Source organism: Sarcophilus harrisii, chromosome 4, assembly GCF_902635505.1.
Source record: "Sarcophilus harrisii chromosome 4, mSarHar1.11, whole genome shotgun sequence".
Lineage (NCBI taxonomy): Eukaryota > Metazoa > Chordata > Mammalia > Dasyuromorphia > Dasyuridae > Sarcophilus > Sarcophilus harrisii.
The window spans coordinates 57910006-57930282 of record NC_045429.1 but is presented as its reverse complement, the minus strand read 5'-3'; the positions used below and the strand labels follow the sequence as shown (position 1 = coordinate 57930282).

Genomic DNA, 20277 nt, shown 5'->3' with positions numbered 1-20277 from the left:
CATTCCCATTTGGAAATTAAGAGATTTGATGGTAACCTGAAAAGAGCTATTACAATTGAGTGATAAGGTTGAAAGCAGGATTGTAAAAATTGAAGAAAGAGTTAAGAGGAGAGAAAGTGGAGATAAAGAATATAAACTGTCACCCCTCCCCATTATCATCCCCATTCCCTCAGGATTGACTAAGAAAGAGGAAAGTTATAGGATGGTAATATTAGGAGATGGCAAGATCTAGTGATTTTTTAAGAACGAAATTAGAATTATGCATGCTTTGAAGGCAATGGTAAAAGAAACTATTTAGGAAAAGATTGGAGTTTAGAAAAAGTTGTTGATATAATCCATGGGAGAAGGAAGGAGACAGGATCAGGATCACATTGCATTGGAAAGAAGGACCACCTCATTATCAGATTGGAGAGTGGGAGATATCAAGAGAGCTTTGAGATGAAAAGAGGGAAGTCACATTGAATGACTTTAATTTTCTTTATAAAGTAAGAAGCAGGATTCTCAACTAAGAGAAAGGGAGTGATGAAAAGTGTTGTAGTCTTGAGAAGAAAAGAAAAAGTTTGGAATAGTTTCTTTGGAGAGTAAAATGGGGAATCAATTTGAAATGAGTGAGAGTTTTGCTTTGTGGCAGTGACAACTCAGTTTAAGTTGAATAACATGAATTTATAATGTACCTGACTGCACAGTTTGTGACTTCTTCCAGCTCTGGCCAAAAGCACATGAATTGTAATTGAGGAGTCAAAAATGGTAGGAATTATCCACGGCTGAAGTTTTTGGTGGGGCATGGTCAGGTGGAGAGAGAAATCCAAAGCCCCTTATTTTTATAGATGAGGAAGCTGAAGCCCAGTAAGGTTTAATTGGTCTAGTGTTAGTAACTTTCAGAGCTAAGTTTAAATCCACCTCTTCTGACTCAATTCAGTGTCTTGTCTATTCAGAAAGTGGTATTCGGTTATAGGCTATGTTTGTTTTGTTTTGGGGTGTTTTTCTTTTGTAGTTTTGAGGATAGAGGATAACTAATAAATTTAGTTTTAAGTTTATATATATATATATATATATATATATAAAAGCATATATATATGAATGTATATATTCATACTAACACTCAAGTCTTAGACTGTACATTGTTAATCTCTACAATGCTGAAATTAGTAAAGGAAGGGTATGAAATATCCTGACCTAATATTATACATTATAAGAAAATAGCAACTATTCATAATCATGACTTTATTATTCTTTTTCTGAAAGTTCCTTTCTTCATATATTCACTTCAATTAAAACACATTAACTTTTGAAGATCTTAATTATCTTTCAAAGATAATTTGAGTGTGATTTAAATCTTCTAGTTGTCATTTGGAAACAATTAAACTAAAGTTTGTCAGATCATTAACAATGGATATACATTTAAGAGCTTAAAAATAAATTCCTTATATGTTTGTATTTGTGGGTAATATGCCAAAAAATCACATATGACTTTTCATTTCAGGAAATGAAAATTACAAGCAAATAGCAATGTGTGTTCTCTACCATATAAGCATGGATGATCGATTTAAATCAATGTTTGCATATACTGATTGTATACCACAGGTAGGTCTGTTATTTTTTGAATTTCTTTTTTTAAGAATAATTTGCAAAATGTCTATTTTTCTTACTTTTCTTTCCTTGTACCTTCCTTGACAACCCTCTTTTTTCTTATATTTATATGTTGAAACTTAAATGAATCATTTCAATTCAGCAACCATTTATTAAACAGCTCTGTACATGAAAAGACACAAATGGAATTGACCTTGTCCTCAAGGAATCTCTATTTTCTTAAGGGATGTTTTATGTGCACAAATAGATAAATTCAAAGTACATACAAAACAATACCATCTAACCTGAAGAGTACATGAACAAATGAGAGGATAAGCAAAGACCACCCCCCACACACATTGCTGGTAGTGCCTGAGCTGTCTGGAAGAAAATTAAGGATGTTAAGTGATAGAAATGATGACCAAATACATTCAAGATATGGGGGAATCACCCATGCAGAAGAGGCAAGAAATGGAATGGTGAATATGTGACTTGGTAGTACTGAAAGATTTCTTCCCTATTCATCTCAGGTCACCCAGCTAAATCAGCAAGCATTTATTAAGCACTTAGGATATGCTACCTACTATACGAATACTGAGGATACAAAAGCACCATAAAGCGGCACTTACTCTCAAGGAGTTTGCATTCTTTTGGTGGATAATACAATGGCATGTCCATATAAGTAAATACAAAGTGATTTCTGGGACAGGGATGCACAGGCCCAAAATGAGAGGTACTTTGTTGATTCTAAAATTAGGTTACAACGGAAGGGATGAGAAGGGATAAGAGAGTGGGCAATCAAAGGGATGAAGCTGAGGGGGCAAAGGAAGGTGCTCAGAAAAGGAAATTTCCATCTAGAATTCAGCCTGAGACTTTGCATCACAGGGGGACCCAAGATCCCCTAATATTCACTTCAGAGTAGCAAAGGGAAAGTTGATTTTGATTATCACTCCTGAGAAAAAGCTAAAACACCGAGGTAGGAAGACAAAGGAATTAGGCACATCTGTGGTAGGACTAGTGGCTAGTCCCTGCTGCTCTCTATTTAATGACCAAAGCAAGTTAGTGGAGTCTAAAAGCTGAATTACTTATAGAGAGCTGAGGGTTGTTTGAAGTACTCTTACCCATGACCAGATCAGCTTTATCCAGGATTTATTGAAACGTTGAATTTTTCTTTCCTTGTGATGGGGAAGAGGCACAAGTCAGAAGTGTCTTTGTTCCTAAACTGGTAACCAGAAATTTCACAGCAAGATCAATAGAGCAAATATGCAGTCCTTAATCATGGCTGACTAAATGTCCTCAAAAGCCCTTTTTGGCTCTATATCCATCATAAGTAACTGTGGAATAAAGGTTTTCAACTCTCACCTTCTGTTTCTGTTAATAATGATCTTGGATAATCAGGTCCTAGGTTTCCTATGGCATCTTGACAGTGCTTTAGGAATTATCATAAAGATAAACCATGAGCTCATCTCTCCATCAGTAAATCAATATGCTTTTATTAAGTATTAATATATGCAATATATTCTGCAAAGAGCTAAGGATAAAGACAAAAATTAAGCAGTTCTTACCTTCATGGAATTTATGTTCTCCAGTGTACAGTTTTCACTCTAGCACACCTTCTCATACTGAGGTCTTATCTATGTTCTACCAAAAAAATGTTAACCATTTTGAAGAAGTTATTTATTTTAGATTAAATAGTATTTTAGTTTATCTGTGTTCTGAAGGACATGACTGATTTTGACAAAATTTGATGTCATACTAAGTAGTAGAACAAAATAGTTTAGAACCTAGTTTTATCCAAACCTAGAACTCTCTTCACTTTTTAGTTAATATGTCAATAAAAATCCTCCTTAAGTTTCCTAAAATTTCTTATCAGACAATATTTTGTTAGCTTAATTGGGGTTACTACATAGCAAATTCTTGAAAGAAATAAACCTTTTTTTAAAAAGTTGCCTTTTCACAAATTTAAATTAAGTATCCCTTTCATCCCAATTAAGTTTTAATATAAATGTGTTTTCCTATTAATGAAGTAAAGTTACAACAATAGGAAATTTAAAAAAAAAGTGAGCCCACCTAAAAATTTCATAAGCCATTAGCCCTTTATTCCAAGAAGCAATCTAATTATTGTTGTTTGTAGAAAACAGACTCCTTTCAAAAGAATATGCAACAAATCTTGACAGACCTTCTCATCAGAATGCTACATGTCAGCTTATGGCCAGTGCTCTGGTCATCAAGGCCGTTGTCAAAAAAAGTTTTCAATAAAAAAAGTAGCTATGTCAGAGGGGGATTCCAGGTGATTTACTGCCCTCTTGTTCTGTGTGTCCTGAAAGTCTCTGCTTTGCAGTTTCAAAGGGGACTTCTTTTCTAATTCTATTTTGTGTCTAAATTTCTTGGACTACAGGATATGAGCTGGAAACCAGCCAAGCCAGAGTAATGCCCTCATCTAGATTGAGGGGTGTTATCCAGCCTAAAGTCATAGAATAGTTGGAGTCAGTAAAAATGTAAAGTAAATTGAAATAGAAAATTTCTTGTTGACTTTCTAAATTATAACCCTTTTCTGACAGGCCAAAACAAAGAGTTAAACACACATTTTTATTTAAAAGGAAAGGATATAGAAATATGAACATATTAAAATTATTATTTTATTGTATCTTTTGAGGCATTGTTAATTTATGCTTTCTTGACAAATGTTCTAACACCAAACATAACTATAATGGGAACTTGCCATGGAAAGTTTTCAGAACATTTGTGGTTTGTGTTTCTTGATTAAAATTTCCTCAAACTTTTCCAAAAGGCCAAATTTTTTTTTTCTTTTTGAACATTCAGTTTTTATGGGAATAGCAAGGTTATATTACCAAAGTCTTTTGTAAACATCCTTCTCCTTGGTTTTGCTATAGGAAGGAGGCAATTTCTTGAGAAAACCAAAGTATACAGCAGACTGTTTCTTACTGCAATGATGCCCACCTACAACTTTCACTTCAGGGCTCAATTATGGCACACTTAAGGGAAATGTTGACATGGTTTATAACTACCCAGTGCCAAATTTATTGCACTATAAAAGAACCATGGAAATTTCAATTAGATCCATGATTCCTCTAACTTCACTAATCATTCACTGAGCTGTAACGAACATTCTATTCAGAGAAGCAGACACTGGCTGTTCAAAGCAATGTTTACAGTGCTAGTAAAGCTTTAAACTGGTCTGTGACTACAAATAGTTAAATCACTTATTAAAATCATATCTGATGTTGGGGATTTCATAGGGTTTAACAGAATGTTTGTTCTCTTTGAAATTGTACCCAGAAATTTTAGGTAAGAAACTATTCAAGGGACATTATTTACACATGACATTATAAAATAGGAAGCATAAATAGGTCATAATGATAGTAAAACAGGGGATCAATATGAATAACAAATAAATTGGGAAAGATAGTTAAGTGCATCTTCCTATATATTTTAGACTTCATTCATTTTCCAAATTAAAACTGTTTTTGTTCCTCTGTTGATCAAAAAAAAAGGCAGGAAACATATCTCCCCCTTTGCCAAGCACAGTGATTTGAATGTACACATTTCAGTAAATGTTCATTGATGAAAAAACAAATCTTATAACTGTAAGATTCATCATTATAAAGTACTGAATATCTGGAGGCAGTGATTTTGTCCGTTTGCTCATATACATATTATACTTGCAATTCTATTTCATATTTCCTTATGTCAGATTATTTCCAATGTGTTCTCTTTATCTCTACTTGACCAAAATTCTGGGTCATTTTAGTTAGGTCATAGATTCTTTTGCTTTTTAATAGTCTTAGTGGATGGATTATCTCAGGTAAACATCCTTATGGAAGTCAGGAGTATTTAATAGTTGTATTCTAGTAACAGTTAAAAATAGGTATTAACAGTTCATTGTTATTTAGACCTCTAAAACGCATGTTTTGTTTAAATAGGTGCAAATGCCATCCAGATGCTTATAAAAAGTATTTATTAGTGATGGAATGGCCAATCAAAGTACATGGTTAAGTAATGATGTCATGGTGTTATTTAATATTTTACCACAGAACAGTATGCAAGGATCTCCATAGCTACCCACATGTTTTCCACCACAGTTGTCCTATTGGGCCCCTCTTTGATCTACATGCTGCTTTTTAGCTGAATGCTGGTAAACGTCCTTTCTGACAGCACCCTTTGCTCCTGCCTGCCATTATCTGCCGAAGTTCAGAAACCAGAGCATCACTTCAAACAGCAGAGTTAGGGAGTAGCCAGTCAGGAGAGATTCCTGAGGCATGCACAGTTCTGGCATAATCATTCAAAGATGTTTGGGCAGGAGGTTGGAGGGGGGGAGATGTGTGCAGAGGTGTATGTGAATACAGCGAACTGTGGGGGTTGGCCTCTGGTCACTGGTAAATAAGTGAAGTCAGGTGCCAGAGAGTCTAGACACAGTGATTTCAGTCCTGGGTCTGTGGTATCTGATACTCAATATGGGACTTGTCTGATTGAACACTACTGCCTCTTCATTGCACAAGCTGTAGACCTTTTAGTGCCTTCCTGTTAAATCAGTAAAAGATGACAATGGACATAGTTAAAGCAGAACAAATTTAATTTTAATATTTCCTAGTTGGAAGCAATTACATTGACTTTTGAAGTGCCACGGGTAGCAATCAAATTAAATAAAAACATAATGGTACACGTGGAGCTCATAGTAAACTATTATTTTAAAATTTGAATAGGTTTAATTGAAATTGAAGTGAGTTTCTTTTTCTTATTATAAAGAACTAATTCTGTATCAGAATGTATTCTATTCATCTTAAGTTTTAATTTCTCATGATTTTGTGAGAGAATTGCTAAGGTTAAAAAATAATTTGACTTATGAAAAAAGTGTATAGAAATAATTGGAAACCAAATAAGTTTTAGGAGTTTAATGTGAGAATTGCTGACAGGTAATAACTTCATCACCTAAATTATCATCTCCTTTGACCTTATAAATCAGGGCAGTGTTAATTTTATGGAATCACAGATTAGTTAATTCTTATTTGTGACATGAATAATTCTATAAGGCATTAGAAATTAACCAATTATTGGGGTTTTTTTCCTTACTCTTACATCAGGAAAAGTTTGAAAGAAATCTATAATAAGTTTGGGTTGGAATGTAAAAATCCCAAATAAAACAAATATGAGTTACATTAAGTAGAACATTATGACTGAAAAATGTTTATTTAGTTTGTAGTTACTTTGGATTGTTGCTATATTAGGTGATATATATGAATAGCAAATGAGATCAGCTGCAAGACACATCTAGTGAATGTAGATTAAATAATTGATAGTATTTTTTATCTATATAGTCATCTTAGGTTTTGGTTGCTCTTGATTTTATTCTAAAGATTCAAGTATCAGTAACATTTAGATTAAAAGGATCCCTTTAGGGAAATGGCATGATAGAATGTCTGTGCATATTTTAAACAGTTCACCTGGCTTGCTACAATTTTAAAAGTATAGAAGTACTTCCAAGTCATAAATCATAGATATGCCAAATTCACCTGCTTTTAAAATATCTTTATTTCATGGATAATTTGGGATCTGCCATCTTTAAACTGTTATTTCTTCTCTAAAGCCAATTTATAGTTTGTTTAATTTCTTCTGTAAGTACAAAATAACTTTTCAAATTGCTTCAGTTTTAAGTGGGAGTTTTCATTATTTACTTAGCAAAGATTTTGTTTTATTTTCTTTTTCTTCTAATTCAACACCTTAGGACAGGGGATAATTTACAAGCATTTATTAAGGCTCTTCTATATGCCAGGTACTATATTAAGTGAAGAGATAAGAAGACAAAAGTGACACAGACTAAGTGAGAGGTGATAAAGGTTTATGATCATATGAATGGAGACAAGAAATGTTGTAGTATTACAAATGATAAAATTTAGCCACTGAGTGAATATTTGAATTGAATGAAAATTGAGGAATCAAGGATGACATCAAACATATAAACCTGGTGACCAGAAGAATTGTGCAGCCCAGTCCACAACAATAATAGGGAAATTCAAAAGAAAGGTTAGTTTTGGGGGGAAAGTTAATGAATTCTATTTTGGACATGTTGCAGGTAAGATGTTGCTGGGACATAACTTTTTAAATGTCCTATAGACAATGCGTGATGCAATTTGGCAGCTTTGGAGAAAGTTTAGTGTTAAATGTAGAGATCCAAGAGTCATCTTCATAGAGAGTATAGAGGGAAAAAAATCAGTGACTAGAATAGAGCATTGTGGGTTTACCAACAGTTAGTAAGTGTGATATAGATGATGATTCAGCAAAAAAGAGAGGAAGGGTTTCCCCTTGAGCCTGGATAGGTAGGAGAGTCAAAAGAGAGAAATATCATGAATCCTGGAGAAGAGAGTGTCCAAAAGGATGATTAATGTTGTCAGATGTTTCAGAGATGTTAAGAAGAATAGGAACTGGGAAAAGGTCAATTTAGAGATTAGATTGACTTTAGAGAGAATGGTTGCAGTAGAATGATGAGGTTGGAAACCAGATTGAATAGGATTGAGAAATAAGTGAGGTGAGAGGAGATGGAGACCGAAGGCAATTTTTCTAGGCATTTGTCTAAGAAAAGGAGAAGAGAAAAAGGAACTAACTACTGGGATCTTGGTGAGAGGTTAATTTTGGTTTGGGAGTTTTTTTTGGTTTGTCTTGAATTGAGAAAACTTTGAGGTGTTTATAGGTACTATAGAAGGAACTAGCAGAAAGAGAGAGATTGAAGATTAAGAAGAGAAAAAGGATCATCATAGCAATATGACAGAAAAGGCAAGAAGTAATGAGATAACAAGGGAGGTAGAGAGAAAGGACCACTTTTTTTAATTATTTTAACTTTTTATTGACAGAACCCATGCCAGGGTAATTTTTTTACAACATTATCCCTTGCACTCACTTCTGTTCCAATTTTTCCCTCCCACCCTCCACCCCCTCCCCTAGATGGCAAGCAGTCCTATATATGTTGAATATGTCATAGTATATCCTAGATACAATATATGTGTGCAGAACCAATCTTGTTGCACAGGGAGAATTGGATTCAGAAGGTAAAAATAATCCGGGAAGAAAAACAAAAATGCAAACAGTTTACATTCATTTCCCAGTGATTTTTTCTTTGGGTGTAGCTGCTTCTGTCCATCATTGATCAATTGAACCTGAATTAGGTCTCTTTGTCAAAGAAATCCACTTCCCTCAGAATACATCTTCATACAGTATCATTGTTGAGGTATATAATGATCTCCCGGTTCTGCTCATTTCACTTAGCATCAGTTCATGTAAGTCTCTCCAAGCCTCTCTGTATTCATCCTGCTGGTCATTTCTTACAGAACAATAATATTCTATAACATTCATATACCACAATTTACCCAACCATTCTCCAATTGATGAGCATCCATTCAGTTTCCAGTTTCTGGCCACTACAAACAGGGCTGCCACAAACATTTTGGCACATACAGGTCCATTTCCCTTCTTTAGTATCTCCTTGGGGTATAAGCCCAGTAGTAGCACTGCTAGGTCAAAGGGTATGCACAGTTTGATAACTTTTTGGGCATAATTCCAGATTGCTCTCCAGAATGGTTGGATTCATTCACAACTCCACCAACAATGTATCTAGTGGAGAAAGGACCACTTTTAAGAGAATGGTGTGAAGGAGAGGATGGAGGATGATGTCAAGGCACTGCAATGAAGAGAAGGGAAGGAGAATCATGAGATTCTCAAGTTGAGGCCCAAGATAAAGTAGAGAGACAGACTTAGGATATTAATCCTGTGCTCTTTCTCTTATAATTTTATTATAAATAATTTCTCTTATAAATAATTCTTTTTTTTATTCTGAAAAGCATTCAAGAATTTCCATGATTCCTTCTAATTCTAAATTTTTAATACAAACTCCCTAGATCATTTTCACATCAGCTATTGTGTAAGTGTATTTTCCCAATTCCATACTTATGAAGTTGATTTTTTAACCTATATTTTATTATTAAATTGTATTTATTAGATTCAGTTTATCAGTCAAGCTAGTTGAGAATCTTTTGGATTCTGATGTCATTCACCATCTTCAGTAATAGAGTCAGCATAGGTGCATTTAGAAAATTTTTTATGACAATCATAAAAATTGAAAGATCTTACTTCCATTTTAAAAATAACTATTTTACTAAAAGCTATTATGACCTTTAAAAGGAATGCTCAGATCATATTTATTGGTAGCAATTATAGTTTGTTTATCTCTTTCATGAAGCATTTATAAAATTCCTTCAACCAACATTTCACTGTTCTCTGAACACCTTTTGTTCTTGCAGTCCATATCACAACGCATACATGTATATGTATGTGTGAAAAAACATATATGTGTGTATATATACATACACACATATATAATTTATTTGTATGTTGTGTATTATCTCCTTATATCATAGTTATTTCTGGTGCATAAGGCTTGTCTCTTCAATCATATGGTAAACTAGTCATACAAAATATGTTCAGACTTATTTCTCATAGCACCTGGTATAGTCCAAGGCCCAGTACAGCAAGAATGCAGTAAATACTTATTCAATCAGTCACTCAACAAACATTTATAGAACAATTACTATGTGCTGGGAACTTGTATTAAGTTATATGTTTATTTCTTGATTAAGAGGTTTTTGTTGCCAGAGAATATATAATGTAAAAAAAGTATGCATGGTGAACTTTTGTTGTCATTCTTTTGTTTTTGAGTTTTTAAATGTTCTGATGACATAATTCAGGGTGTGTGTATTTATTGCTAGCTAATGAAAATGCTCTTTGAGTGCTCTGATGAACGAATTGACCTAGAGCTCATCTCCTTCTGCATCAACCTTGCTGCTAACAAGAGGAATGTACAACTTATTTGTGAAGGTCAGTGTCTTGAGTTTCTTATTGCTTATCTTTGAGTATAAGATATAGTCAGGCAATTGACAAGGTATCAAGGTATATGTTCTATAATGGACAAATAGCACTGCAAGTCATCCCAGAGCCATCTTTTTTAGCTTTAATCTCTGCAGGAATTAGAAACTACTACGATGTAGTCCAAAAATGCTCTTGTATTATATAAATGGATACATAATATATTCTTGAATGGGAACATTGATCATTAAAGGGAATTTTATAGTTTGTCTTGGCCAAAATTATTATTGGTCAATTTATATATTTTCCAGAAAGAAGCTTTTTTTTTTTCATTTTTGCTTCTCTTTTAATCACTTATTTGTTAAACTGTATTGAGATAGTTTTTTTCTTAATTCTCTCAAACTAAGTTATAATTGAATTGTATTTTCTATACTTTGTATTTTTTGTCTGTAGGAAATGGATTGAAGATGCTCATGAAGAGAGCTCTAAAATTCAAGGATCCACTGCTGATGAAGATGATTAGGAACATTTCACAGCATGATGGACCAACTAAAAATTTGTTTATTGTAAGCACTTCTGCTTTATTATGCACTAAGTTGGGTTAAGTACTGTCCTCTATAGACAGTTTATAGCTATCTGTTCCAGAACCTCAGGGTATTGGAGAGGCAGTACTAGATTGTGGGGAGAGCTTACATTTGATGTCAGAAAATGCTGGGTTCACTGACTAGCTGTGTGGCCTTGGCCAATGCCTTCTGCCTCTTCTGACTCAGTTTCCTTTTCAGTAAAAGAATTGTAATAGCATCTACTTCAGAGAGATTTTTTAGAATCAAATGAGATTATGGAGATAAAGTGCTTGCAAACATTCAGATTCTGTACGATTGCAAGATGTTGTCATTATTTTTGATCTCATTGTTGTGAATATTCCCTCCTACACTCATACTATATAACTTTTGTCCAAACTTCCCAAAAAAAATATACATTACTAAGTCCATTCAACTTTCCCAGAGCATTTTTTGTACTCACTTGAAATTGCATGCTTATTAATGGGACTAATAAGAATATCAGTTTTCCTTTACTAGTCCATTTCTTTTTCCCTTATCATTTATTTCCCTGAAATAATCCTTTATATCAGGGCTTCTTGAAATTTTTCTACTCGCTACCCCTTTTTGCCTGACAAGTTTTTACATGTTTGTGTTTTATATGTATATAAATTAAATATTTAATGATAATAAATCATAATTTTGCAACCCCCAAATTCAGTTACAAGACCCCATGTGGAGTTTTGAATCATAATTTAAGAAGCTGGACTTCATAACTCGTAGGTAATTCCTCATATGTCTTGAGTTGCAAGTCTACGATAATTCTAATAACACAATGAATACAAAAATCATAGATTTATTTGAATTGAATCAAAATGAAGTAGAGCCAGAAAAACAATGTCTACAATGACTACATAAATATAAATAGAAAGACTTAATACCATAAAACATTCTAAGCTGAATATTGTCAAATTTGTAAGAATGTACTTGTCCCCAAAGAAGAGGCATGAAAAGACATGTCTCCCAATTCCTTGGTGGGGAGTGGCAATACAGTCAACACTGAATATAACATAACATCCGATTTTTTTTTCAATATATTGATTGGCTTTATTGAATTTTTTCCCCTTCTTCTTTTAAAAAAAAATTCTTTGTTGTAAGGGATTATTTTCTAAGAAAGATTCAGAGAAGAAATGTAGGCAATGTAAAAACAAAGGATATTAATAAAATCTCTTTTTAAAAAATAAATGTAGGGGCAGGTAGGTGGTACAGTGGATAGAGCACCAGCCCTAAAGTAAGGAGGACCTGAGTTCAAATGTGGTCTCACACACTTAACCATCCTTTGTGTGACCCTAGGCAAGTCACTTAGCCCCAATTGCCTCAGCAAAAAAAAAAGAATGTAAACTTCTTGAGGGGCAGAAATTATTTTTTTCTTTTGTGTTTGTATCTTTAGCACTCGGCATTGTACTTGATATTTAATAAATGCTTTATAAATAAATTTTCATAATTTAAAAAAATATGGAAATATAAAGATACAAGTAGCAGAGCAGGAAGTTCATGAGCCTCCCTCCAATCTGAACAAAGAGATAGGAAAGTAGAACATAAACATATACAAACACATATCAATAGGTGCACAGGGTTAAGTACATTAAAAGAAATAGAGCAAAAGATGGAGAGAGAGGGTAGAAGGTATGGAAGAAATAGTCACAAACAAAATAAACCTTACCTGAGGAAGATGGAGTATAAAGGGGGAATTAAAAAGGGGAGAAATAAAGGGAAAGACCAAACAATTTAGACCTGAGACAGAAAAAAAAAATGAGGATCAGAACATTATATTGCAAGTGTTAATACTCCTCCTTTTTGCCAACTTCTTTTCCTTTTTAAAAGGAGTGTGTTAGTTGTCAAAAAGAAGAAATAATGTTATGGGATCTTATAGAAGAAAAAACATACTTATCAGTCTATAGAAATATACTCTCTGTATGATTGGGATTAACTACCTATCATTCCTTCCCTTTGATAAAATTATTTTGTTTTGTGACTACTTTAGCTTCTCATCTTAATTCTTCCGTGTAGAAATAAGAAAATAATAAATAATTCATCCATGTCTAAGGACATTGATGTACTCTGAATAACCTTAAAAAAATTAAGCATATTTACCCTAGATATATAGATATTAACCTGAAGTTAAGATAAGGAGAGGAGTTTTTTAGTGAATCCAAAATAGTGACAATCATAATCTCAGACAAAGCAACGGTTTTTAAAAAATATTTTTAAGTGACCTCTTTTTTAAGATAAGCAATATTATTGTGCCTTAAGATTTAAATTGATGCAGGATGAAGTTAAAGAAACTAAGAAAACTTCAATGATAACATTATAAAGAAAAATAGTTTTGAAAAATTGTGGAATACTATTATTAGTGCCATGATAAACCATAATTCCAGATAACTAAAAATGTATCACACTATTAACCTCTTGTCAAAAAGATGATGGACTTAAAGTCAGTATGAGACATAACATTTGAGAACATAACTAATGTGAAAATTTACTTAACTGACAATGCAAATTGTTATGAGGATTTCCTCTTTTATTAATTTTTCAGTGGGTGCAGAGAAACTACATTGTCCTTAATAGTACTGTAAATAATGAGTTGTTAGCTTATATATAATATATATGTTTATGCACAAGAAAGCATTTAAATATCTAAAGGAAAAAACTAATTGAGCAATAGAGAGGAATTGACAACAAAAAAAAAATTGTTTGAGGTCTTATTGTGCCCCTTTCAGACTCAGATCAAACAAAAAGCAATGAATGCATGAAGCATTAAATGTGACATGCAAAGGACTGTGCTAAGTGCCAGGATTTCAAGTAGGTAATCTTTGTAAAAACTCATTTCCTCTGATAAAATCATATCAGTCTCTGATGAAATATTTGGCATTTAGCAGGAAACACTGATAGTCCAAAGTCTCTTGAATTTCTGATCCTGGACTGTCAGCATCAGAGTTTGTGAAAACAGTAGTCCATGTGAAAATGACCCACTGGGTTTGACTTACCAAGCATGTGCTACCTCTGGTATCATTCAGAGTGCCTTACGGTCTTAGCTAAACTAGCCTGTTTTCCTTGTGAGTGGCAATTCTCTGGCAGTTGGTGGAGAGGACTGGCCCCCTTGTCCATAGGAATTGCTTGAGTGAGGATTTAGTAAAGAGCAGAGTGACTAGTCTTTGGCACACTGCTTACCCCCAAGAAAACTTCTACACTTACTGACTGTTGGATGGCAGGTGACCAATTGGTAGTAGTAATGAAGAAGGGGGGCGCCTTTTCTTCACAATGATTTGTAATACTGGAAGGATAAGGGAAGTGGTAGGTCGGGAGGCAGATCCAATAGCCTGAGGTTCTTGAATTCAGTTTTCTCCATCAAGATCTTTTAAAGAGATCTGGTAGTCCTGGTTGTAGAGTCGGTTTGATTTGCCTAGCCTATGCTTCCTCAACAAGAAACATGAAAAAACTGAATAGAATTTTAGAAAGGTTAGATAGGACAGAAAGAAGTCTGGTAACTGCTGAATGTGAATTGAAAGGAGTATATCTATTTTCTAGCTTTATGTGGTACCTTTAAGAACTGATTTTGCCCTGGTGTAGAAAAATAAGGAAATGCAGAAAAGTAGAGATATGAAACATTCTTTATTGACTTCAACATATTAAAAGTTATAACAGTAAATTAAAGGAAAGATTCAGATTTAAAGAGACCAAATAATAAGACACACAGAACATATTGGTCAGAGAAACAAATCATACAAATGGTAGGTATTTTATTTTTAAAAATACAATAATGAAACAACATACCAAAAGTTGTGTTGTGTAGCTGAAGCAGTTCTAAGATGAAATGATATCTCTCTAAACATATTCAGCTACAAAAGAGAAAAGAAATTAATGAGCAGGAAATGCAACTAAAAAAATAGAACAGTCAGATAAGCTAGAAAGAAGTTTGGTAGACAATGGTTTTAGAATAACATTCACACTATATACCATAATAAACTCTGTAATGTCTGGGCTAGCTTTCTGAGGGACCTTCAGATGGGCCTGTCTTGGTTTCAGCGAATAATTACCACAAGAATAGTCAGGAATAAAGTCTAAAGTCTTTATTATCTCCTTCACAGTCTGTCTCCTTTGCCTGGGATCAGGCTAGCTTTCTGCAGAACCTTCAGTTGGGCCTTGGTGTTAGTGGAGGAATGCAGGAGGCAGGAGAGCCATCAGGATGGTGGTAGATGGAATGTCTCTCTTCTGGTCCTTGTTGGTCCTTATATACTCTATTATAATTATATCATTACAGCACATTATACATGTGTGAAATTAGAGAACCATTACATCACCATGCTAAATATACTAAGTATATATGTAAACTAGATAACCATTGTCTCATCATTTCCTCTGAGTTAATACCTTGATTCAAGTATACTTCTTCAGAGTTCTGGCTCATTACAAAACTCTAAAGTGATATATGATTTCACTATAAAAGGTAATATCATGAAAAGAAACTAAAGACAAAGGAAAATTTTTCATAAGGGGAGAATTCTTATATTTAAAAGGGTAGAGATTATCATAAAAGATGAAATGGATGCTTAACCCTTCTTGCCTCAGTTTCCTTGTCTGTAAAATGAGTTGGATAAAGAAATGGAAAACCATTCTAGTATCTTTACCAAGGAAACACTAAAGTCATGAAGAGTCAGAAAGGACTACTGGGGGATCTTTTTCAAATAAAAAGAGAAAAAATAGTGCAGTAGGGGATCTACAAATAGAGTGATTCTATTACTATCCTATGTATTTCCATATACATATCTCTTGTATATCACAAGTGATATATATATATATATATGTAATTTAATAAAACAAACCCACCTATATAACAACATAAATGCTAAGTCATTTCTTCTTAGTCAGATCTTTTATTTTGGTGGGTTATAAGAATATGCTTATGCTGAAAAGTAAAATTCAGGAGTAACGTTAAAAATTAAGGCCTCAAGGGTTGATTTGTTTACTTATGCCTCACTTAATATGCTGCTTTATATTTATTAAAATGAGATTGTTTCCATTAAGTAATATTATTAGTCTACAGTAGAGCATCTTTGTTGTCTTTATTAAATACCCATTTCTGTATTTTATTTAGGATTATGTTGGTGATCTTGCAGCACAGATCTCTAATGATGAAGAAGAAGAATTTGTGATAGAATGTTTGGGGACCCTAGCAAATCTGACTATCCCTGATTTGGACTGGGAGCTAGTTCTCAAAGAGTACAAGTTGGCTCCATACCTCAAAGATAAACTTAAACCAGGTCTGTCCTAGGTGTTTGATTTTATGATGTCATGTACTCTTCCATTGGATGTGAAAGTCTTTAATAGAACAGTTTATTACAGTACCATTATATCACTTGAGACCACTGCTTTGCAAACCAAGCTTTTCCTCCTCCTATTTTCCCCTTAAAAGAGATAAGCCCTCTCTTACATATTTTATTATTTTTATTAGTGTTTTTTTGCTTCCTACCTTTTCTTAATCTCATCCCTCCTCTACCTCCATCCTGGGTTACCTACATTCCACAGCAACTAAGCAGCTGCCTCAGAAACTCTCCCCTTTTTCTATGCTTTGGTTATCAGAGGGTTTTATTGACTTTCCTATTTTCCAAGCAGGGTCCCAAAGTGCAAAGTTAATTTTTCCCTTTCCTTTTCAGTTGAACCACAGCAAAATTATGTTTGCAAGTGTGTCACAGAATTTAAGAGGTAGAAAGGATGACTTAGATCTTCAATGTTTTCTTTTTTATAAGCAGGTTGATACTATAATAGGATTTGATACAAAGTTGTTGTTTTTTTTAAAATGAGCACTTTTCTCTCTTTGATTTCACTAGGTGCTGCAGAAGATGATCTTGTTTTAGAAGTGGTTATAATGATTGGAACTGTGTCTATGGATGATTCTTGTGCTGCATTGCTAGCCAAATCAGGGATCATTCCAGCACTCATTGAATTGCTGAATGGTAGGTCATAATCCATTTTATTTTGTTTCCATGCTGACTAATTTATAGGTTAAAAACTTTAAAAATTAATACATTAATTTGTTGAAAATTGCTTGTGTAAAGGTACATTCATTAAACCACATTTTTACCTTGTCATTCTGGTAACTATGTGACAAGGCAGATATCTCTGGAACCTTATAATTAAGGAAAATAAATAGAAGTGTAAATGCCTCGTGTAGGTTTTGGGCAGTAGACAACACTGTATCAAAAGCTTAAGGTAACAAGCTTTTTTTTCACACTGCATCAGTCTTAAAGAGAATAAAGTGACTCTTTTCCTTGCCAGGGGGTATTTTGTGCCCTTGCATTCCATCATTTCTAAAATCGTCTCTTCCTTCCACTGTCAGCAAACATTCTTAAACAGCTCTAATACTAGATAAGATAGACAGATCAATTTTTAAATGGGTCCTTTCTTGCTCCTCTTACTTATGTCTCACTTAGCATGCCTATCCTTCCTTCAAACAGTATTTTTCTTTTCTTCCCCTTAGAGTGTTATACACTTGCTCTTTTCACTGCCTCACAACTCACAACTCAGTTCTTAATCTCTTTTAGTATTGCTTCTCTCTGCAGCTTCACCAATGACCAGTTAATTGCCATTCCGGTAACATTTACTTAGTCTTTCCCCTTTATCTTCCTGCAGCATTTCTCATTGCTGATCAGTTCTTCATTCTAAATAATCTTTCTTTCTAGTTTCCCTGATAGTATTTTCTATAGTTTTTTTCCTGCTTTCTCATCTGCTCCTCTTTAATGTCTTTTATTGATTCATCATATTTGTCTTGCCCTTTAAGTGGGGACATTCCCTAAGATTCTGATTCTATATCTCTTCTCTCTATATAATGGTTCCATTTCTGTTATTACTTCCATTTTGTGTTCTAAAGTTATCATCTCTGCAAATGATATCTATATCCAATGGTGGTGTCTTCTTGTTTTGGTCTTATGTCTCCAACTTCTAGGGGATATCCTATCACCATTGCTAAATTTTACATATTCAAAGATGAATTTATCTTTTCCAACTAAAACTTTTTATTGTTTCCAACTATTCTGACCTGTTCTTTCCAATTTCTTTATTTCTATTGATGACATCCACATTTACCCAATCAATCAAGAGTGAAACCTAAGTCATTTATTTTTCTCTTTCCCTTAGCTTCCACATCCATTTAGGTACCAAATCCTATCATTTACACTTTTCTATTATCTCTTGAATTCTGTCATTTCTTCTTTACTCAACTGCTACCATGTGAGTTTAGGGTCATTCATCATCTTGTCCTGGACTATTTTAATAATCTTCTTACTAGTCTCTCTGACTCCAGTCTCTTCTCTGTTCTCTCTTTTAAAACCTTCCATGGCTTCCTCTTGCTTATAAGATATAACATAAATTTCAAAATAACATTTAAGATCTTTTACATTCTTGCTCCATTCTACCTTTCTATTCTTTGTGCAGTTTACATTACAACTAGATTGACTATATATTCAGTGACCTAGCTCATTTGCACAGATCATTCCCTATGTCTAGAATATATTGTCATCTTATTACTGCCTGTTAAAATTCCCCCCCCCCTTTTTTTGAGGAGTTATTAGCCTACTTCTGGCCATGAAACTTTTCCTCTTCTCCCTAGACAATATTCCCTTTTGCTCTTAAGATTTTCCTTTAGTACTTTATGTGCCCTTTTTTATGATATAAATTAGATAAACAACTGGTATGTATAATAAAATATTGTAAGACCTTTAAGAGGACAGCTATTGTTATTTTTACTCTTCATATTACTGGTGTTTAATGTGTGACTTCCATACAGTAAACATGTACTTAATTGCTGAAATGAATTAATTTATTTTCCTCCTTGCTCAATTCTTTACCTCGTAATATTATAAAAACATATCAAGAAAATGCTTTTCATTTTATGAGTAATCAGCATGAAGAATGTAAATTATGTAACTGAATCCTTACCTAAAAAAGGAAAGGAAAATAACCATAGGAGAGTAAATTATCAGGATATTAGAATGAACATTGATATTTAGCTTTAAATTTATTGTTTGACAGATTATGCCTCAGAAGTACAATTTAGCATAAGTTTGACAGTTCTAAGCTCCAGTTTTTCAATTTGTAAAGGGTCCTAGACATTTCTAATTCTTAGTTATGGAACAATTATACCGTGAGCCACAAAAGGAGTTCTTTTGCCAGATGTTTTGATGGCAGCTTGGTGTATATGTGACTTAGGGCCCAGGCTTTTCATCCTCATGATGGAAGGGCATGTAATAACAATTGTTCTATTTTGTTTTGGGGCTCAGTAACTTCATTCTTTTAGTCTTTTTAATTTACCATGTCTAAAATGGAAGCTTTTGTAAGACTGCCCTGTAATGGAAAGCATACTTTTTTCTTATTAGTTATAGAATATTGTGAACATTTCCTCATTATTTTTTCTTTTCTTCCAGTTTTCAAATGTGGTGTTAGGAGAGTTTACTTTCTATTACCAGCTGCCATGCTGAGGTATTTCAAAGAGTATCACAACTTAAGTTTGAGCCGTTACTTTTTAAAAAAAATTTAAGTATCTAATATGACCAATACTCTGCTGACATTACAAAGGATATAAAAATAGCAAAAAACATGTCCTTATTCCATTTATTTATAGTAATATAAAAGTCTAAATAGACTTTCAGATTCACTACTCTTTGTTAGATGAAATGGGTGTAGACTTTGTTGTCACTAATAAGTTTCCCTTTACCTCTGGGATCAAATGTAAACTTCCCATCTTTCCAGTCTTCTTACATATTATTGTCTTTTACACATTTTTCATGCAGTCATCATACACTATGAGGTGTCTGCCATCTCATTTCCTTTTATTTACTCTTTGCAATTTTTTCTTCTCAATTTTTTCCAAATATATGTAAAGAATAGTTTTCAGCATTCATTTTTATAAGATTTTGTGTTCCAAATTTTTGCTTTCTCCTTCCTTCACCTTCCCCTCCCAAAGATGGCAAGCAATCTGATATGGATTATATATGTACAATCCTTTTAAATATATTTCTATAATTGCTATGTTGTATAAGAAAAATCAGACCAAAAGGGAAAAAATATGAAAGAGAAAAAACAGCCCTCCCTCAAAAAAAAGGTGAAGATATTGTGCTTCAATCCATATTCAGTCTCCATAGTTCTCTCTCTAGATTTAGATGGCATTTTCCATCCCCCATTCCACCCCAATGTTTTGAATGCTCCCTTTTCCCTATCTCTGCCTTATTCCTAGCTTCCTTCA

The 20277-nt window shown here is 33.5% G+C and overlaps 1 protein-coding gene across 4 annotated transcripts in view; it reads left to right on the top strand.

The window, feature by feature from the left end:
- The window catches only part of KIFAP3 (kinesin associated protein 3), a 211308-nt gene that overhangs the window by 118301 nt on the left and 72730 nt on the right, over window positions 1–20277 (top strand). For all 4 annotated transcript variants that reach the window (XM_031936861.1, XM_031936862.1, XM_031936863.1 and 1 more), the window contains exons 11-15: window positions 1484–1584; window positions 10344–10452; window positions 10894–11006; window positions 16135–16300; window positions 16868–16993. In XM_031936861.1, the coding sequence (XP_031792721.1) occupies window positions 1484–1584; window positions 10344–10452; window positions 10894–11006; window positions 16135–16300; window positions 16868–16993 (615 nt within the window). The remainder of the gene's footprint in view (window positions 1–1483; window positions 1585–10343; window positions 10453–10893; window positions 11007–16134; window positions 16301–16867; window positions 16994–20277) is intronic.